Source organism: Corythoichthys intestinalis, chromosome 14 (assembly GCF_030265065.1).
Source record: "Corythoichthys intestinalis isolate RoL2023-P3 chromosome 14, ASM3026506v1, whole genome shotgun sequence".
NCBI lineage: Eukaryota > Metazoa > Chordata > Actinopteri > Syngnathiformes > Syngnathidae > Corythoichthys > Corythoichthys intestinalis.
The window spans coordinates 39992647-40015922 of NC_080408.1; the positions used below are offsets into that span (position 1 = coordinate 39992647).

The following is a 23276-nucleotide window of genomic DNA, read 5'->3' on the forward strand; positions in this document are numbered from 1 at the left end:
AAAAACATGATTTGTAGTGCTTCTACATTCTAATTTAACAGATTTTTTTTTTCGCATCTTCATTCCAACAGATTTAGAACACTTTTGTGGCTACAGTAAAGTATGCTAACCGCTTCCTTTGAGACAAAGGCCAAGGCAACTAAACAATCTTGTCCAAAAGTATTAGAACGGAGATGCCGATTCCCTTTGGGCTTGAAATTCAAAGGAGAATACGAGACAAAACAAACTGCATATCGATTCTGATATGCAACTTTGAAGAGCTTTTGTGTGAAGACGTCTGTTTTCCATGTGAGCAATGGAATATGTTCATCCGGTTTCTTCCGCTCACCAGGAGACAGTTCGCTGGGGCAGCATTTTAAGTAGGGCAGCCAGCACTTCCTATTACCACCCACTTGGTGGGCTCCACTTAACGCTGAGTGTCTATATATAAAGCCCTTCCTGGATGACCAAGCATCTCACTGTCCCATGGTTGTCCTATTCAGTGTTGTTAATGTTTGCAAAGTAATTGGTTACAGTTACAAATTACTTTCCCGAAAAAGTAATTGCGTTAGTAACTCAGTTACCTAATTGTAGGAGTAATTAGTTACTTAGCATAGTAACTGCGTTACTTTTCATGCTCTAAACTGTTTTACATTATACATTCTATCACATCTTTCTCATCAAAGATGTTTATATCAATTGATTGAACTAATTTTTTATTTCAAAAAAAAAAAAACTTTCACACATTTCACTTTTTTTATTTTTTATTTATTTAATTTTTTTATTTTACCTATCTAAGAGTGTAACGGTGTACAAACGTTAACGTTCAAATGCTGCAAGAATAAAACCTTTTTGTTTTTCCTGTTGTACTGAATCTGCACTAAACTGTAAAACCCCGTACCGAGGTGAGTACTGAACCGTGACTTGTGTGTAGTGTCACACCCCTAATATATATATATATATATATATATATATATATATATATATATGGCGGAAAACAAAGACAATACTGGAAAAAGCGTTTCTGCTTTTGCACTCCTCTTTAAAAGAAACTGCTGTATTTTAAGCCAAAACAACTGTTTTGTTTGAGAGAACAATATGTCTATAGGCTGCCATAGCAGATTCATGGCACGTTAAGCCCCCAAACTATTTTTAATTCGTCCGTTTTACCCCAGAAACCCCCGTTTACAGACATCGAGCAACCGCTTTTGTTTCAACCCAGCCATAAAACGAAGGTAATTAATTATATTTATTATTCAAAATGTCTGTCATTTTTAGCTTTGAATCATTAATTGATGTCTCATATTTCATTAAAAAAAAGACTTTAAAAAATTATTCACTCGCATATTTTAAACTTTTAAACAAATTACGTCACATTGAAAAAAATAGTGTCTGTAAAAAAGTCACGGATATCCACCTCGTAACTATCGCTTAATTGTATTTTTTTGTTACTGTCGCATTTTCTCCGAAATGTTAGATGATAAAAAATCGATCCAAACAAAGAAAAATGAAAAGAAAATGTTTAAAAATGTAAATATATGAAAAAGAAAATCATGACCATTCTTTGATGTCTGCGATTTCTGCATCGCGGCCCTTGTTATATTACCATTTTTCACCCATAAAATCCCCCAAAAATCCAGCTGCGGTCATTCACAGCTGTGTCTTGACACTCAGTGATATATGCTACATGGAGTTTTTGGATCAAAACAAGGTACTAAGTACGCGATAATATCTCGTTAAAGTCATGACGTCTGTTATTCTTCTCTCGCGTGCTCTCACCTCCAGATAGGGTTTTGCTGTTTAAAAAACTTTTTTGTTGTTTTTTTTTAAATGCCCTCCTGTTCAAAAATTTTCTTTCCCCAGAAAATTTGGATTTTAAGCTTTCCAATGATGTATCACACATGCATATTGGACAATTTTAAAATTTGGCTGAATTGGGGGTCTCAGAGCGGAACTTCAGGTCACTTGAGTGTTTTCCGCCAGATATATTTTACAATATGCAGGTGAGGCACTGAATCTCCTGCCTCTCCTGTCTTTGCTCAAGTTGTTTTTTTATAAACAAAAAACATCACACAAGGTTCATGGATACTCATTCAAGGAATGTTGAGGGCAAGTGACTATTTTTGCTAATTCAGAAAAAAATATACTACACATATATATTACTATATTGTAGCATCTACAAGGACAATGCCAACTTGGTGATGATAATGCACACTCAGCAGGAAAACGGTACATTATTTTCAACTAATTGTACCCGCCTGGACGCCACGAATTCTACATAAAAGTTTTCCCGAGATTTTAAGATGACACTCGCCACGCTCAATGCTAATGTTAAAGAGAACGTGAATGCTATCATAACGCTGCAAGCCACCTAGCCAATCATCATCGCGTTTGCACCAGCATTACCAGCCCCTTACCTCTTTACTCCTACAGCAATGCTCTCTTCAGGGCAGGCAGGCAGATGTGTGACAAAATCAGACAACTTGCGCTTCATTCAACCAAATTGTAGCAACGCGCCCCTTCACATCCTCAGAAACAGGATTAGCATTGCAAAGATAGGAAAAGTAATTAATTAGATTACTCACTACTGGAAAAAAATAACGCCGTTAAAAGCGCCATTATACTCCAACGCCGTTATTAACAACACTGGTCCTATTACATTATATTTTTTTAAGCAAGTTGAACATCTACATTCATCTCATACTGATGGAAAGTTTTAGCAGTTTTGAAAAGTTTTCAAGACTGCGGTGTTCCTTGAATCCAGTAACCAGCCCATGCTTAGATGCAACATCAAAACCAGACAGCTCTGTGGGTGAAAAGAACAATCTGAAGGGAGTGGGTGGTATTATCTAAACCTAAGCTGTAACTTGACCTCCTTTAAACTCGACAATTTATGTAGTTCCAGAACAGCTGATGCTGTTAGTCTGATTAGCTCTTAGTATGTTCACCTTGAGCTGATTTTGTGGACAGCCACAACAAAAAGACATCGTCACAAACAAGCCCCGATATCGTGTCATGGCAATGGAGGGAAATATGGCAAGTTACTTCATTCCCCCTTGGAATTTGAAGTGCTAATGTATGCTTATAGTGACAAGAGAAGCAACATGGGAATAAAGTGATGCGCAAGTCAATGGTGAAGTTAGGAATGTCGTATGATTTTATGCAGCTAACCACATTTCAAACCATAGAATAAATGAAAAAGCACTATATTGAATAACATCTGATTTTCATTTAGGTGCAATCAGGCATCTGAGAAGCGTACTGGGAAGTAGTCAAGATGAAGTTTAAAAAAAAAAAAAAAAAAAACACCATCCAGATGGCCATGATTGGACTATACTTGGGTTTTATTTCATTTGAACTGACATTTGACAATTGATTAAGTAAATATTCATTCTATATTCAACACATCTTTATTTAGCACAATTCTATCTTGTGCCATTGATTTGTAGTCCAAAATGGAACTGTCTATATGAATTATGTACCGAATAAAATATCAGATTTCAGGTCTACTCACTCAACAGAAAGCATCATGCGTCCTTTCCGTATTATATTAAGAAACCCACTTGACCTCTACTTTACTTAGACAGGAGAAAAAGTTAGTGCTCAAGGAATACATTCAATTTTAAAATGGACAGATGGCCTCATTCATAGCACGTCGTTATTGTAGCTCTGTGTGTTAACTTGTACCACTGCGGCTTGTTATCCTGAGACATAACCTTGATGTGGCATTGAAGAGATTTAATGAGCACCTCTTTTTTCATATAGGTGCTGGCTGAGAGTGGACAACCATTTCATCTGGAGCTTCATCGGGCCCGTCACTTTTGTAATCGTGGTAAGTTGAGTTCCTCCAAAGAAAAGCTTCCAAAACACCTGATGGATTTTTATTTGTAACACAAGCTGTCAAAGGATGAATTTGCATGAAAGCCAAGCTGTGCCATTAGCACCGCTGACATGAGGATATTAGCGGTGTCCAATCAGCTGTGTAAAATCCTCCAGAATCACGAACGGTTTCAGGGGTCGCGCTGAGGAGAAGGAGGAGTAGGGCAGTCTCATCAGGAGTTGTCTCGGGCGTGAAGGTCATTTGCTCGGTGGAAAAACAAGACGGAAGCGCCGTGTGGGTGGGCCGGACGACCTTTAGTGCAGGATAATGTCTCGTCCCCCAGCCACAGACACAATTTAGAAGACCTTTTGTTTAAGCTAGTGTTGTTTTTGGCAGCCCTTTTAATTTTCGTCTTAGCCTTTTGGACGAGAATACTTCTTAGTCTTAAGCTAGGTTCATACCAATTCCGATTTTTTTGTCATATGTGTTTTCTGGCGTGCCCGTTCAGACTGCCTTTGTCCATTGAGCCTGTTCAAGTATCACGCATGCGCACTAATTTGCAGTCCGATATGCGCTGAGCAAACTGCATCAAAGCAAATGACCACATATGACACAAACACACACATACGGACAGTTTGCCCGGAATTCGCCCATGTAAGCATTCTTGACATATTGCTCATTTGGAGCAGAGAGAAAACCGAGCATTCTCAGGCTTATCCTCAACCCATTTTATTTTTTTATACCTTTTGTCAAGCCCGCCCCTTCTTTAAAGCCACGTTCAAGCTAGGCGCTAACGCTAATGCACAGCTGCTCCACTACCGTAGCGCCCTGACTTTCTCGCTTTTTGCTGACGAAAATGCTGCGTGAATTCCAATTTGGGGGACTTGACAGTTCAGACTGCCGCCACATTCTGAAAAAATGTGGCCCAGATTGGATTTAACTAGAACTACCTAGGGTGGATCAGTTGATACAAATCCCTTTTGTATCCAGAGTAGGGTCATCTGACCCTAATCAGCATATCTTTTGTGAGCATTAAAGTCCTCATTAGTCATTTGCATTCACACTCTCAAAACCACAGGGTTGGATTGCTCGAATTAGCATCTTGAGTTCTGCCTTGGCTTTGTCGGACAGTGGACCACTCAGGCAGGCAATTGGGCGGACAACCTTTTTCCAAAAAGTGTGGTTTGCCTACAGTACAAGGGACTGTGTAATAAAAAAACAAACCATTTTTTATGTGGTGACATATGATACTTCGCCCTTTTCCCGGGGCTAGGAGTTGGAGGTTGTTGCCGATGCAAAATTTTTCCTTCTGCGTCTTCTTTGAGCCCACATGAGAGTGAGCCAATTTCTTTGCAAGACCCACCAAGAAGTCCACCCGTCTGTCTTGCCTTCCGGTGCATGCCTGATACAACACATATGCAGTCAATGCTGCCATGTCAATCATATTGTAGAACACAGCGACTGGCCATCTCCGTGTTCCGCCATGTTTGAAAAAGCCATGGGAGCCCTGGATTTGCAAATATTCGAGATGCTAATTGCAGCTATCCAGAGTGAAACGCCCCTTTGCACTATAGGCAGCAACTCCACAGTAGTGTGTAGGGGGGTTGTCTGCTGGATTGCTTGTTTGAGTGGTCTATTGTTTGACAAAGCCAAGTAGTCAGTTTGGTATCGGGGTCATTTGACGACTTTCTGGTTTTTATAGCCAAAAAAAAAAAACAGGACTTCCAGTGTTAAACCACATACGAAAGTGACGCAGATCGGATTTGAAATGGTCCACTTCTGTGAGACTTGTCCCGTTCAGACCGTCAAGTTAATGCCTCAGTTTAGTCTGAAAAACACGAAAAAATCTGATTCATGCTTTAAGACCTGCCGTATGAACCTAGTCTTAGTCATATTTTAGTCATCTCAAAATGATTTGTGTTTGTCTAGTTTTTGTTGACGAAAAATCAACTAATTTCGTGTAGTTTTAGTCAACGTTTACTAAAAATGTTTTCGTCTGTAAAAGTTATTTTTATTTAAATTATACTCCAAAAATAAATAAATAAATTAAGGTTTCCAACTATTTCGAATGAACATTGACTGACGAGCACATATTGTTGTGTCTACATGGACAATGGCAACTTCGTGACAATACACTCTCAGCAAAACGGTACATTATTTTCAAATAATTATACCCACCTAGACGGCACAAACTGTATGTAGAAAAGTTGTCGGAGAGTTTAAGAGGAAGCATTATCCTAATGCTAACGCCAATGCTGTGTTAACGCTACGAGTTACATTTAGTGTATGAGGATCACTCAGCACAAACCTTTTAGAGGCTAAAGCAACCTTGCATAATCTGTCTGGCCAAGATAAGAAAACAAATCTTGCCTGGAGACTGGAGAGCAGCAGCACATCACATGAGTGACACAACCAGACACTGCTACGATGCAGGCTAACTACACATAAAATGTCACACATTGTGAACGTGTGACAGAAACTATAGCGCATTTTCGTCAGACGAAAAACTGGCTTTCTATGTTTTAGTCTTTCAAAATACAATTTTAGCTCATTATCGTTTCGTCGTCATGAAAAAAAGTGTTCGTTGACGAAATATATTCGTTATCATAATCATTGACGAAAACAACACTGGTTTAAACCCAGCGATTTTTAAATTTTTTTTATTAGAACTAAATTATTTAAATGTGATCTCACAGGTGTTTTGTTGTATAGGTGTGTCCTGCTACATTGATTTTGATACCTTCACTCCTGCCCCTCAAGATTGTTGCTAATGTCACTAACAGTTGCTATCACACGCACATGCACACAGTCATCTCCTGATTCCGCACGTGGGCGATGACCGAGAGGAAGCACGGACACGCACCCGTACACAAAACTCCGTGTCCGTCTGTTCATAGCTTGTAAATTCATGCGTAGCCTCAAAGCTCCATATTGGCAGAGATGCTTATTTTCAGATGAATTTGGCAGAGAAGTAAAACAGACCCTCAGAGCCTCCTCCTATCTATTTCAACGGGTGCTGTAGTTGCCGCCTTAAATGCATCATGCAGACATAAGTCAACTGCAGCGGAACCCTGAAAGCAAACCATCCGGAATACAGGGTCCTTGCCTTCCGGTCGTTGGCTTTCCCCGCACGATTCCTTTTTCTTTCAGCTGCAAACAAACTTTTCCGCTTCACAATGCACTCCTGCGGGAATAGACCAGAGGATATTTCAAGGTAGTTAAAGGTTCGATTTGAAATAAGAAAATCCAGCAAAGCTATTTCATCTAAAAAACGATACCCTGATAAAGATGTGAGTTTGTGCAACTGTATAAAATATGTTAGGCTTTAAATAATTTACCCACGAAACACTGGCCAGCTGGTTGTAAAGTTAACATTAAAATGTGTCTTCAAATGAAATCGGTCAGTGATTTAAAAACAAGCACGAGTGTGCTACGGCACACTAAAGGCTGAAGGCCGTGACGAATAGCACGCATGCCTGCACACGTATCCTACAGCAACAATAAGTCCACAAATAATTCATCAGTCCTGATACAAAAAATCGGGATCCGAAGATTGATAGATACGGGCCCATGCTACCAAGATTCAAGAAAATGGTTCACAAATGACAGGGAGTAGGATTTTACGTAATTTTCAGACTGTAAGCCGCTATTTTTTCCCCCTCATTTTGAATCCTGTGGTTTATAGTCCAGTGCGGCATATTTGTTGATTTATTGAGTTGATAGGTAAAACTTTATTTGACACCGGCGTCATGAGACTGCCATAAGACCGTCATAATTATGACATGACACTATCACAAATGTTTATGACATATGTCATTAAGTGTCATCTGGAAAATTATGTCATTAACTCCATTTATGTCCAGTTTGGATCCTTTACATCCATTCAAAAGTGAGATAATTTGCCGAATGACACACAATGATATCTGTCATAACAGCATTTATCAATACTCATGGCAGTTTCATGTCATAATTATGATAGTCTTATAACAGTCTTAAGCCTGAGTTATGCGCTCTGCATTGCGGTGACGGCGAAGCGACTACAGCGTTAATGAGCATTCGATAGTTCTGCGGCAAGGGAATGCGTTGCTCTGTAATTCACCGCCAAGCCACTAGAGTGGTGTGGCGCTGTGTTTGTAGGGTTTTTGGGGACTCTTGTCGTCTTCCTCTAGTTTTCTTCCGGTTACGCAATGCCAACGGAGAAAAAAAAAGTAATGCCAACGGAGATGGAACACTTGAATGTGGATCTTCAGCTCATCACCATTGAACAACAAATGGTGATCATACAAATGTTGAGGCGAAGGCAACACAGAAGACCGTTTCGGAGGTGGTCTGTTGATGCCGCACATAGACTTCTAGTCTCGGGTGGATGCCAGCAAGCTGTGGCGGTTAGTTTCCAACTGGCGTCGAGCACTGTGTCCAGCGTTTTGTCCGAGGTCTGCAAAGAATTGTGGACAGCCCTCCAGCCCGATTTTTTTGTCGTGTCCTACAAACAGCCAGTGGGAAGCCATGATGGTAAACACATTATCATAAAAGCACCAAGGCACTCTCAATCAGTGATGATGTATCAAGTGTGTGAACTGTCTTGTTAAAAATTGAAACATCAAAACAACTCTTTTTGACACAAAACCTGTGTTTTATTCTTCATATAGAAGTGTGACATGTAAAGAGATCACAGACTCACAGCAGACATATGTACGCAATAAATGATGAAGTGCACCAACCAAAATTCTGACATAAGTGATAAAAAGCTGGCAGTTTATGGTCGACTGGGCCACCGCTTCGGGTGGCCATTCGCTTTAGAGCTCACACATACTTGGCTCGGTGGTTCTTCCATTTTTTTATGCAATCGCTGACCTTGCCATTTGGCAATCTCTATAATGTCTTGACGAGACTTGCTCTTCGATGATACTCCCGTCGGCTTGGTCCATTTTTGCGTGTAGCAAAACAATGTTTGAAAATAGCGGTGATTTCTTGCTGAACCGGAAACAACAGTCTGAGCGGACCAATCAGAGTCCATTTGCGCCACGTCACCATGGCTGACGCTGTACAAGTCAACATTTTCCTGAAGTGCACGACAGGCTATGGCGGAGGGTCGTAAATCGTGTCTGCCTTGATGGCGCAGGTCTGCCGCAGAAGCCTTTATGGCGCCACTGTCAAATAAAGTGTTACCAAATACCATAGCTAGCAATTAATCAAACAACTGGAACAGTAAATGAAGAAATAATTGGCATAGAACATGAATTTTGGTTGTTATTTACATCTGTAGCCCTGCAATGCAAGCTATGAGGCATGTTTGATGACAACAATGTTAACAGCAGGTAGCAGCAGATGTTGACTGTTTCCCTCAAGGGAGCAGTGATGGCCAAATGAAGCTTTTTGAAGCAATGAAGCCAATTGGTTCAAAGCTTCATGGTGGTTCATTTGGTCTTTTGACAGTCTTATGATGCTGCTGTCAAATAAAGTGTTACCAGTTAATATCTTTTGGTGTAAATATCCCATAATACAGTGAGGACAGCTGTGGACTTTTATGACAGTTTTATAATGCCGCTGTCAAATACAGTGTTACCAGTTAATATCTTTTGGTGTAAATATCCCATAATACAGTGAGGACAGCTGTGACTTAAAGTCCAGTGCGGCTTATCTATGAACAAATGTCGTTTTTGTGTCAAATGTGGTGGCTGGTAGCTTAAAGTCATGTGTGCCTTATAGTCGGAAAATTACAGTAGTTAAGTTAGTGTCCACATGAAGAAGAAGAACACCAACAACCAACACTGGAGCAGTGACTTGACAGGCCTTTTGTCTTTAAAAAGGTCAGGGACCGCTGAGAGAACAAAATCTATTTTTGCTAAGGTTACTTATGGTTTGGGCCTTTCAAATGACTATTTGTATATGAGATAATATATAAGATACAGTATATATAAGATATATATATATGATATATATATATACTGTATATATAAGACTTATGCCTTTTTTTCTTCTTTATTTTGACAAATTAAAAGTCTTTAAATGGCACTTAATCTTCAGAACTTTTAAGTTTTTTGCCGGGGTAATTGTTTTCAAATGTTTTCTTATTTAAATCCTTTCAAATTAAAAACTTGCTGGGACAAACATTGGTATGACAATAAAACGAAAAATCAAATACATTAATTACAAAGACTCGAATTACATTTTTTTTTCTCAATTTAATCGAGTCCAATCGTTAGTTAATTCATGAAACAAGTTCAAATAACATTTAAGCAGTTAGAGCAGAAAGAAATGTTGATTCCTTAGTTTCAATACTGTAGGTGGTAATATGCCAGTTATTTTATGTTCTATATAAAAACGGTTCATTTTTTAATCGGATCTGGTTCATCCATCACTGTCAATGACAGCTAATTATTTTATAATTCAGCTAATTAATTAATTACTTCAGTTCAGAAAAATACATATCATCCACTAAAAAGAATACCTTGCTCATTTATTCTAAAAGAAAAAAAAATCTCTTTTTGTCTCTATTAGGAATAAACAGGTAGCGAATACACTGACCTCATTTTCCTCACACAGTGCCTCTCTTGTGAACTAGATTTTAATTAGTTGCCATGTCACTGATGCCATTTTTACTTGCAATATGTCAAATGTAGCATTGGTTTTTGTTTGTTAAAAAGAACCTTGAAAAAGAAAAAAAGAAAGCCAAGGCCTCCATTCGAATGGACGCAACCCCACTCCCTCTACTCACACCCCCTCACTAGATGTCTCCACCATCTGCAGCACTGAATAAACATCCCCTGCCACTTTAAGAAAGAATACAGTGGGTGCAGTATATTCCTATCACTCCAGGCAGTTCATCAAGTTTTGAATATGCCTGCATAGTTTGTGCTGGAATTCATTTCTAAGGTGTAATGTGAAAATAAGGCCTGTCTCTTTACCTCTACCCACGGCAGCCACGCACCCTCCGGTGCTTCAGGTGACACACACCCGAAAATGTTGGAAAACATTACGGGATGAATGGCTTGAAAATGATGGCTCCTCCTTCATTCGTTTTCCCTCAAGTGCTTGTCTGGAATCTTTGGTCTACGCCTTTCTGATCATTTTCACTCCCGCACTTGTGTGTGCTCTAGATTAAGCATATTGTCATCTACGTTGAGGATCAGCGCCGCGGGATGTCGAGTACTCGCATTAACCTCTTGTTAACCCCAGCTGCTGTTCCTTTCCTCCTCAGAAATCTTAATGATCTGCTAGGTATTTAATTTTCCACTAGGTAAAGGTCCGCAGCGCAAAATGGTGGTTTTAGCAATTGAAACAAAACCAATACAGACAAGAGCGAGGGGGTCAATGACGGAGTCAATCCGATGCCGACTGATTGTAACGAACCAATATGGATGAGTGGGAGTCGATGGCGGAATCTGACGCCGCTCTAAGTGCATGTTGTAGGAGTCTGACGCCTGTTTGTTTTGACAGGTCAACGTCATCTTCCTTGTGGTCACCATGTACAAGATGGTCAAGCATTCCACCTCCATGAAACCAGACTCCTCCAGGATGGGGGGGATTAGGTAAGGGGCGTTCCCGGTACCATTAAAGAACAGCCAATACCTTAATGCTTTTATACTGCAAAAGGTGTGTTTTTATTTAAAATCTGTCTCGTTGATGAATTTCAGCCAAATCAAACTTTATTTAGACAGTGCCTTTCATACATAAAATATGCAGCTCCAAGCGCTTTGCTAGGGAAAAAAAAAAAAATCACATCCACTGTGGTCATGTGTAAAGGCAAAAATCCCTAGGCAAAATCATAAAAAATAGAAAAAACAACCTCTATTTCTTTCTGCAGACTGTAATTCAAAATCTTTGTATTCTTCACTATACCATTTCATATATTGCGAGTTATTTTTATTTCCTCGTGACAGCATCACTAGACCCTTGGCATCTTTTTATTCGACTTCTCCGAAAAGGGGTTCAACCGCACAAATTGTGGAAGGAAAAGCTCAAAAGTGATCGTCGCAACAAGCCGACATGATTAATGTCCCAATTTTTCTCATTTTTCACATTTTCCTTTTTTATGGATTTCCTAATCAAAGCTTGTTTAGCTCACATTTGACTCCTCATCTCCAGCTGTCACATCTCATTAACTGCCACTAATTTGGGCTCTAACGCAAATCAGCCATGCGTGTACAAAAGTTAAACGGAAGGTTACATCCTGTGTGATTATTAGCTCAAATGCGGTCTTACGAGCGCAATCGGCTGCCTTTCTCCACAACGCATCTCGTTTTTCCTGCTAAGGTTTCTTGGAGTCGTGCTCCCTCTCAAGGGGCGTCTCACTTGACTACGGTATATCCATAAGGAGAAGTGCTCGTCATTGAAACTGACTGCGAAGTGATCGCATTTCCTCCTGGCTTTTACTGGGAGCCGCTGAGGCAAAACATGCAACCTTTGTGGTCTCGGGACTCAAAAGCACAAAAGATTGTACCGTTTTTTACATTCTGAATTCCTCTACAAGACTTGTTCACAATGGAAAATGAAATCTAATGATCATTTTTTTCCCCTCTACTCCTTTTCAACAGGTCATGGGTGTTGGGAGCTTTTGCTCTTCTTTGTCTCTTGGGCCTGACGTGGTCTTTTGGTCTGTTCTTTCTCAACGAGTCCTCTGTTGTGATGGCATACCTCTTCACCATCTTTAACACCCTTCAAGGAATGTTCATCTTCATCTTCCATTGCCTCCTGCAGAAGAAGGTAAGTCTTTGTTGCTATAATACCAAATGCTAATCCTCCAGTGTTATTAATCTTGCTTTAAAAAAGTAATTTGTTACAGTTACAAATTACTTCTCCCAAAAGTAAATGCGTTAGTAACTCAGTTAACTCATTGTAAGAGTAATTAGTTACTCAGCAAAGTAACTGACGTTACTTTTTATGTTCTACACATCATTGCACTATACATTGTATAACAACTTTCACATAAAAAAAATGTTTATATTAACTGACTGAAGACTGAAAACACTATACAGTTATTTTAGAACACTTGGTGTTTATTTGGATCAAATATATGAGTCGGTTAAGAAACCGCAAATGTAAACAGGCCATTAATCCGTGCAATTATCGAACTGCATGTTAGGCCTACTGCACAATAAGCAGAACACTATTCTTAAATATTCCATAAAGTAACAATATTAAATACAGGTAGTCCCCAGGTTACAGCATACCCAATTTGGGTGATTTTGACTTTATGACGCCAAAGTCACATTATTTTTATGTATTTATTTTCTAATAATGTTGACTTTTGGTTTGTGATGCATGTTTTTATCTTGGCGCAGGAAGGGTAGAGCAGGTAGTACTAATGACTCGCGGGTAAGGGCGCATTTACACACGAAGAAGAACGTATTTGCAACCACAAAGAAGAGTGCACGTGTGCACACACGAGGAAGAGTGCATTTGCTCCCACAAAGAAGGCGCGCAGCTGAGTGAGATAAAGGGGAAGATTACAGCTGCAAGCCTGCGCGCAAATGTGTTGCTTGTGAAGCATCCATAGAGGCAACACCTTTCTATAATACCATTTGTACTGTTTGTGCGTTTTCAATTTGGTCAAATACTTGAGGTGAGTTTGTGTGATTGTTTTTGATGATGGGCAGAAGCTAACTGATACTTGCTAATCGTTTGTGTGGATTGTTATCGCTGTATGAGCAGCTAGTTCTAAGTGCACATTTGAATAGCTGTTATTGAAGATTAAACTGATTTAATTTCAGTTTTATTTTAGTTTCATTCTACAAGTGTTGATATCATGAGCAGCTGAATAAAGTCACCAAACCACACGGATGTCTGACATCGTCATTATGGAGCTTGGCTCGCTGTCTAGCTAAGACTTAGCTCCTACATCTTGGCGAAGACAGTACAATAATGTATAATACATGTTTTTGGATTGTTATTTAGCGGTTTAGGCGGTATTTAGGGGTACTTTAATGGTTGATAATGCTGACATTCGCGCAAATTCGGGTTACGTTGCAAGCGTAGGAACGGATCTCGTTCGTAACCCGGGGACTGCCTGTATTGACAATCATTCAAATACAAAAACCAATACCCAAAAACATAAACTTGGGTAAAAGGACTCATTCTTGCCTTTAATTTCAATGAGGGAGAAGTAGTGCCGGTGTTCTGTCGATTTGATCGTTGAATTGATATCCTAAGCGCTAATGAGCATGCGCATGGCAGCCACACCCCCCAAAGGTTTATCACAGGTTAAATGTTCGTCAAGTTGGTCTCCCGTTTTGACTCCGACGTCGTTGCTGTTGTTGTTGCTGCTGCGAGTAATATTTTTGAAGTATATTCATTTTATAGTGCCTTTTGACCACGAAGCCTAATAAAAATGTTAATCATAGTAAAATATTATTTAAACTAACTTATAAGCCTGCTAAAATATGCTTCTCTACTTCTAAGAGTCTTAAAGTACGTTATAAATCTGTTGAAATACACTATAACTATGCTACTGCAATATTATTTACAAGACGTTATATACCTGATAAACTGTCCCACTGCTACCCATAATCCTATTAGTGTTTCGACAGTGGAGTTATCTAATATAAACGTATCAAAACGTGAGGTAGATGTCATTAATGGGATAGCTTACATCGATAGTCTGCTGTCAACAACGGGGAGTTTACTTCGACAGAACACCTGTACTAAGCAGAGTATGATCCACCCACTTAGCCAATCACCATCGCGTTTGCAACAGCCTCATCACCCTTTTTCATCCTGCTCTGCTCTATTCAGGCAGGAGGCAGCTGACAAACCGTGACAAAATCAACTGTGGACAACTCGCACTTCATTCAACCAAATTGTAGTAACGCGCGCCTTCACATCCTCAGTAACGGTAATGGCGTTGCAAAGATGGGAAAAGTAATTAATTAGATTACTCACTACTGAAAAAAATAACGCCGCTATACTCTTAATGCCGTTACTAACAACATTGTAATCCACATAAATGGAAATGCAACTTTGTCAATAACAATACAAAACACTGGTCCAACACTTTCCCGACAATTTATTCTTTTTACCTCTGATTTAATTTTCCATAAGTAACTCAGATAAAGTTGGACGAAGCTATGTTGTTTTTCAACTAGACATTTGAATGAGTCAAAAAGCCACAGCAATCTATGAAAAAGAGCTATTTTATATTTTACTTTTCTAAACACCAAAATGAATATAGATGAACTCAAGCACCGGGTGAAGTTGTCTCGTCGTTGTGTCATGGATCAACAGATACACCTTTGTCTGCTCCAACGTAAGCTCTGCTATTGTGGTCTTTGTAGTGGTAGATGTGGCCTTCAGAGGCACATTGCATCCTGCAGCACCTTTTGTTTGAAACTGACTTTTTTTTTTTTTTTTTTAACAAAAATTTAGTCAAATTTCTGATGTTTTATATAGTCCAGTTTCATTTGTGGTTCTCTTACCTTTCTTTGTGTGGCATTGAAAAAGCTGTCATCTGTTTGTGTCAGCTCTATCATAAAAGATTCAGAACACGCACCTTTCTTGCGTTTTGTCTTGCTGTGCTCCTGACCTGTCCTTTTTCTTGCGCAGGTCCGCAAAGAATACAGCAAATGTTTCCGTCAGTCTCAGTGCCGTGGCACCCTGTCATCCGATGGCCCCCACGGATCGGTCAAGACAGCCACGTCTCGGACTACAGCACGCTACTCCTCTGCCACCCAGGTTGGTAACATTAATACACAAACATCACACAGTTTCCAATGTGATAGCCCACATTTACACCATACAGACACAGTCTCACAAATAGAGTAAAATTGAGATCACCAGCTTGACAAGTCTTTACCGCCTGTTCATCCAACACCCCTCCCCCCTGCGGCGCTTGCCGGATTGATGAGTCCTCAGAGTGAAGCATGTCGACGCAGCGTGAATCAGTCATCTCAGTCAGTGGCGTTGGCTCTTTCAAAGGTCTGGATTCAGGCACAGACCTCCAAGCACAGAAGCACTAAAACTGCTCAATAAGACAAAGTGGAAAGGAGATTAAAGAGTGCATGCGATTGGGTGTTAAGAGGAAGGGAGCTTCGTCTGCATTCAAACATGGTAAAAACAGTAGTAACATCTGGCGTAAGGTATAAAATACTTGTTGGACAGGAGACAGCGAGAGGGGGGAAAAAATGAACATGAAGTATTAAACTTATCTACCCTCCCTTTTTTGCAAAGTAGTCATCCCATTTCTTTAAGCCTTTGATTCTACCTCCAAGTATAGAATGTTGTCGACTTCGCACCCCAGTTTTGTGCTGTTAGGTCGCAGGTTTCAGTAACAAGATCAGCAGGGATTAAAATAACACTTTATGTATTATTTTAATCCTTTCATGCATAAAATATGTTGTATTTTTTTTGTTAACCCTTACAGAACACTCATGTAACTCATTGGAATGCGTTTGTTCATTCGCCCCTCCGAGTCATAATGGTTTGGATGACTAGCAACATCAGTGGCAATGTAACATAAGCATTCACACTCCGTTTTCCTTGTTTAAATGAATTAGATGTCTCTTGCCATCAATGGCCAGTGTTAGCACAGACTACTTGAAAACGTAATTTAATTACTAATTACTGAATACGCCTCAAAAAAAGTAATGTAGTTGCTTTACTGATTACCTTATTATCAAAGCAACTAAGTTACTGAAAAAGTAATTAATCAGTTACTTTATACTAAAGGGATCATCAGAATTTTGCACATAAGACTTAATCTTCGAGTTAGCGGGGGTTTAATTAGCTGATTAAGTTGATTTCAACCACCATAGACTCGCACTAGCTTAGCCACTATGGAGCCCTAAAACTAACAAATATCTGACAAACTGCATGGAATTTCTGGAAAACAACTCCACTGACTAATTAAACCCCCGCTAACTCGAAGATAAAGCCTAATGTCAAAAATTCTGAACTTTGGGTTAGGGTGAACAGCATATCAGTACCAATGTAAAACAATGCAAATTGACTGCACAATATTCAACAACGCACAAATGAATTGCACAGTGCAATAAACAAAAAGGTGGGAGCAGACGCGAATGCGTGCACACAAAACGTGCCGGCAACTAAGCTCTTTACTCATTCGGGTTTACAACACATCCCAGAAATGCTAAATGAATATGTCACCTCACAGCATAACTATGCAACACGAATATGATGTAAACAATGCTCGCCGACTTCACAAGGACGAGCAGGAACGATAACTACCCCCCGTGCAATGGCAAAGCTACGAAACGGCCATACATGTGCGGCGCCAACTGAAAGGTGAAGAAATCAGGGCTGTCAAACAATTAAAAGTTTTAATCGAGTTAATTACAGCTTAAAAATTAATTAATAGTAATTAACCGCAATTCAAACAATCTATAAAATATGCCATATTTTTTCTGTAAATTGTTGTTGGAATGGAAAGATAAGACACAAGACGGATATATACATTCAACATACGGTACATAAGTACTGTATTTGTTTATTATAACAATAAATCAACAAGATGGCATTAACATGATTAACATTCTCTTAAAGCGATCCATGGTTAGAAAGACTTGTAGTTCTTAAAAGATAAATGTTAGTACAAGTTATAGAAATGTTATATAAACACTCCTCTTAATGTTTTCGTTTTATTAAAATTTGTAAAATTTTCAATCCAAAAATAAACTAGTAGCTCGCCATTGTTGATATCAATAATTACACCATGCTCATTCATGGTACTAACCCATAAAATCAGTTGGACCCAAGCGCCAGCAGAGGGCGCCAAACACCAAAAAACAAGTAACAAGCGGAGATTACACTGTACTGTCATTTTAGTCTGTTTGAGCGGGGCATGTGCGTTAAATGTGTCAAATATTCTAACGTGATTAATTTAAAAAATTAATTACCACCTGTTAATGCGATAATTATGACAGCCCTAGAAGAAATGAAGGAAAATACTCACGTACATTCACGAACGCACACAGATAGACATTCCCTCGCAGATCTCAACAGGTGGCTGCACTCGGCTCGAATGTGCACCCACGCTGGCACACGCCTCTCTCAGTCACAAAACACTTAGCACGTGTGACTCGAGACCAAAACAGGAAGTAACTATGAGCGGTTACTATGGAGACGAACGCGTAGTGGGAACTTTTGTAACATTTTCTATTCAAAACGCACAGACACCAAGGAAAATAATCAGATTACTAGTTTGGAAAAATGAACGCATTAGGTTGCTCTTTACTGAAAGAAAATAATCAGATTACAATAATGTGATACTTAGCGAAGCATTTGTAACAACACTGTCAATAGCTAAAATTAGAAAAATACTATGGAGGAAAAAAAAATCATCTTTCGTGTGTTACTTGGGGCTGTAACCATTTGTCCTATCATTCATTTTAATTTCATTTATGAATGTATTTATAACTACAAAAGATACAATAATGATTATTAATGATAAATACCTAACATCATCATAAAAATTGCTAATATTTCAGTTTTTTTTTTTTTTAAGAGGAGTATAAATTGTCACTTGCCCTATAAAGGTTTAAGTCTTAAGTGGATTGTTTTTTGTTTTTGTTTTTTTTTTAATTACCAAAAATAGTGCCCTTTAAAGAGTTAAAATTCTTAAGTGTCAACCTTTGAATAGCTGTTCACTGTTGTGGCCACTTTTCCTGAAAGGTTTAACACTTATATTAGGTAATTTTGAAGTTTTAAATGCATCTTTAAAAGAAATGATACCTTCACCGACCTAAAAACCATATAATTTAGACCAATGTTTCCCAAAATGTATTGAGTCAAGGCACAAAACCAGACACATCAAAAATTTAAATTAAAAAATGAAAGGAACTTTAGCTTCAGATTGTAATTCGTAACTGAGTAATCACATTTTTTGTTCTCGAAATTTGACTACCATAATTATCGGACTATAAGGCGCACCTGACTATAATCCGCCACACACCAAATTTGACATGTCCTCACTGTATTATGGAATATTTACACCAAAAGATATTAACCGGTAACACTTTATTTGACAGCGCCATCAGAAGACTGTCATAAAACCAAATTTGGCCGTCACTGCTCCCTTGGAGGAGAAGGTCAACATCTGCTGCAGCCTGCTGTCAACACTGTTGTCGTGCAACATGCCTCTTAGCATGCATTGCAGCGCAACAGATATAAATAACAATCAAACTCATGTTCTGTGCTAATTATTTCTTAAGTTACTCTTACATTTGGTTCATTAATCGCTAGCTATGGTATTTGGTAACACTTTATTTGACGGTGGCGACATGAAACTGTCATAAGACCATTATAATTATGACATGACACTGTCATGAGCATTAATAAATGCTTATGACAAATGTCATTTTGTGTCATCCAGCAAATTATCTCACTTTTGAATAAATGTAAAAGATCCGAGCTGTACATAAAAATTGAGTTAGTGACATAATTTGCTAGATGATACTTAATTACATCTGTCATAGGCATTCATAAATTCCCATGATAGCTTCATATCATAATTATCAGTCTTATGTTAATCGTATGACGCCGCTGTCAAATAGTGTTACCTATCAACCCAAATAACTTTGCAAATAAGCCACACTGAACAATAAGCCGCAGGATTCAAAATGAGGGAAAAAAGTAGCAGTTTATAATCTGAAAATTACGGTAAATTTAACATCATAAATGCCCAAATAGCCGAGATGCATGTGTGCCTCTCTAAAATCCCTTGCAAATCAAACTTTATTCATTCCTCATCTAATCATTTATGGAAAATTAGCAGCCCAACCCTCTTGTCTAGGTGTTGTTTTTAGCACGTCATTTATTTAATGAAAACTTTTTGGCTATTTTTGTCAGCGTTTCCTCAAGGATATGGTTAATAAAGCACACGGAAGTAAATAAAGGTACATAAACAATGCCACATTTTGTAGTAAATGAATAATAATTTTCAGACCAATTAAGGGAAATTGGCTAATATCCCACAGCACACCTGCTGTTTTCTCATGGAACATAAATGTGCTGCGGGCAGAGTGGCTGAAAATCACTGCTTTAGATTCATTATCGAAATGTGTGGTAAGAGAGAAGCGGGAAGCGTTAAAATCGTATCTATTTTTGGATTCGTCGCGACACGTTTCCAAAGAAATGTTGAATTCGGTGAGCCACTTTAACGCTAACGGCGACACTCTGTTGATCCGTGTCTCCCTTCGTATGCACGCAGAGCCGCATCAGGCGCATGTGGAACGACACGGTGAGGAAGCAGTCGGAGTCCTCCTTCATCTCAGGAGACATAAACAGCACCTCCACGCTCAACCAGGGTAAGCAAGGCACCAGTCGTTATTCTCTTTGAGGAGGAGCCCGCTGTTTGTTGCTTTAATGGAGGCGACGATGGCGAGGAGACAGACATTAATGCTGTTTTTTTTTCTTCTTCTCCTTGCACACAAAAGCATATCACAAATCCAGAACTCTCTCTCCCACTGACTTTTGGATTGACTTTAAAAAAAAAAAAAGTTGGGATATTTTAGGCCTGATGAGTTGAAATGGCGGCACTCCTGACAGGAGAGGCCTCTCCTCACTCATCCGCAGCCTGCAGTGCTTGTCAGGAGGAAGGAGGGGAGGGATGAGTGAGTCAGGCGGAGGTCAGAGCATGTTTTGGGATGGATCCCGGCACTGCGAAAGCTCCCCACTGTGCCGCTGCAGATTTGGAACATAATTAGAAATCTCAAGCTTTTTTTTTCTTTCGTTTTTAGAAAAAGCATGGCACTGCAGAGAAAGGAGGAGATTGTCGACCTAAATCTAAATGAGCGAGAGGACTCGTTATATTCTTTGCATAAGCAGCATGCGGCGGGTGATAAGAATGCTGTTTTGTCTGGCGTCTCGACTGGATGCTTTTTGTACAAGGAGGAATTTGTTTCGTGTAAACGCTGCGGATGATCGCGTTGTCAACACTTGTCGCGCTAATATTGTTTGACTGCTTGTTTGGATAATTTCAGGGTGACGTCTTTATGCTTGCTGAGTGTGCTTTTGGGGTACCTCAACTTTAGGGTGTTGAAAGGAACGAGTTGCATTAAATGCTTTGAAGTGAGACTTCCGCAATGTGAATTTAACATGCGGTAGATACAGTATATAGCTTTACATTAAATGGGATTTGTTTTTAGTATTCAAGTGGCACCAATTTGTTAGTGTATTAACTTTTTCAGTGCCATTGCCGATTATAGGCGTGTAATTTAGTGCTGTCAAATTTATCGCGTTAACGGGCGGTAGTTAATTTTTTAAATTAATCACGTTAAAATATTTGACGCATTTAGGCATGTGCGGAATGACCCGCTCATGCATTGCCTCAAACAGATTACAATGACGCCATTTTTTGCACATTGAGAGCTAAGAGGCAGAGAAAGGCAGTGAACACCGGCGTTCATTGGACCGCGTCGTTTATTGGCATAAGCTTAGGCAACTCCTTCACAACAATCATAAGTATCATTTTGTGAAAGCACAACAAAATAATATTGTTATCTCTCAAAAAAAAAAAATAATGTTCACAAAAAGAAAAGCTGGCATTTCCAATCAAAATAGCTTTGCAAAATACACATAAAGCTTACTCAGACTTTGGTCAAACATTTCATTTAGCTCAACAAATACTGGATAGCTAAATTTAGTCACAATATACAAACTATCAGTCAGTGGTGTCGTACGTTGTGAAGTCAGCACTCAAATGAACATGAATCACAATAGACCCAGTCTAAAAACAAAAAACAAAAAAAAAACAGGGAGCTACAGCGTCAGTTGAGGGACAAAACGCACTCATTGGCTTGATTTCTAAGTAATTTAAAACTTGCCATTGACACCTTGTGTTGTATTTCAATCACTATTTTACGTAGTTAAAGACACTGTGAAAGAACGGCTGTGACGTCACCGCTCAGCGATGTCAACAATGGCGAGCTACTAGTTTATTTTTTGTTTAAAAATTTTACAAATTTTAATAAAACGAAAACAGTAAGAGGGGTTTTAATATAAAATTACTATAACTTGTACTAACAGTTATCTTTTAAGAACTACAAGTCTTTCTATCCGTGGGTCCCTTTAACAGAAAGAACTTTAGTAATGTTAATGCCATTTTGTGGATTTATTGTTATATAAACAAATACAGTACCTACAGTGGGGCAAATAAGTATTTGGTCAACCACCAATTGTGCAAGTTCTCCTACTTGAAAAGATTAGCGAGATGTAATTGTCAACATGGGTAAGCCTCAATCATGAGCGACAGAATGTGGGAAAAAAAACAGAACATCACATTGTACGATTTTTAAAGAATGTATTTCCAAATTAGAGTGGAAAATAAGTATTTGGTCACCTACAAACAAGCAAGATTTCTGGCTGTCAAAGAGGTCTAACTTCGTCTAACGAGGTCTAACTCGAGGCTCCACTCGTTACCTGTATTAATGGCATCTGTTTTAACTCATTATCGGTATGATAATAATAATAATAATACATTTTATTTATAACGCACTTTACATTTGAAAACAAATCTCAAAGTGCACATCGCCAGAAAAAAATAAAATAAATAAAAAGACTAAGAATAAAAGAGGAAAAGCAAAACAGGCAGAAGCACAGATAAAATCAGATACCAATCAGATAAAAATAAGATAGTCAAATAAAATTAGCTAGAATAAGCTTTTTTAAAAAGGTGAGTTTTTAGTCCTTTTTTAAATGCATCCACCGTCTGCGGGGCTCTGAGGTGGTCTGGGAGGGCGTTCCACAGACGGGGAGCAGCAGCTGCAAAGGCCCTGTCGCCCATAGTCTTGAGCCGAGTCCTGGGCGGGAGTAGACGGTGCTGTTGGCCTGACCGGGTTCTAGACCGGGTATAAAAGACACCTGTCCACAACCTCAGTCAATCACACTCGAAACTCCGCTATGGCCAAGACCAAAGAGCTGTCGAAGGGCACCAGAGACAAAATTGTAGACCTGCACCAGGTTTGGAAGACTGAATCTGCAATAGGTAAAACGCTTGGTGTAAAGAAATCAACTGTGGGAGCAATTATTAGAAAATGGAAGACATACAAGACCACCGATAATCTCCCTTGATCTGGGGCTCCATGCAAGATCTAACCCCGTGGTGTCAAAATGATAACAAGAACGGTGAGCAAAAATCCCAGAACCACACGGGGGGACCTAGTTAATGACCTACAGAGAGCTGAGACCACAGTAACAAAGGCTACTATCAGTAAGACAATGCACCATCTGCGGTTCACTAGAATGCATCTGGATGATCCAGAAGATGACTGGGAGAATGTGTTATGGTCAGATGAAACCAAAATAGAACTTTTTGGTAGAAACACAGGTTCTATTGTTTGAAGGAAAAAGAATACTGAATTGCACCATGCCCACTGTGAAGCATTGGGGTGGAAACATCATGCTTTGGGGCTGTTTTTCTGCAAAGGGACCAGGACGACTGATCTGTGTAAAGGAAAGAATGAATGGGGCCATGTATCGAGAGATTTTGAGTTAAAATCTCCTTCCATCAGCAAGGGCATTGAAG

The 23276-nt window shown here is 39.2% G+C and overlaps 1 protein-coding gene across 9 annotated transcripts in view; it reads left to right on the top strand.

The window, feature by feature from the left end:
* Positions 1-23276, top strand: part of LOC130930261 (adhesion G protein-coupled receptor L2-like) — a 236617-nt gene that overhangs the window by 194814 nt on the left and 18527 nt on the right. For all 9 annotated transcript variants that reach the window (XM_057858087.1, XM_057858091.1, XM_057858090.1 and 6 more), the window contains 5 exons: positions 3745-3811; positions 11240-11331; positions 12337-12505; positions 15341-15469; positions 19962-20058. In XM_057858087.1, the coding sequence (XP_057714070.1) occupies positions 3745-3811; positions 11240-11331; positions 12337-12505; positions 15341-15469; positions 19962-20058 (554 nt within the window). The remainder of the gene's footprint in view (positions 1-3744; positions 3812-11239; positions 11332-12336; positions 12506-15340; positions 15470-19961; positions 20059-23276) is intronic.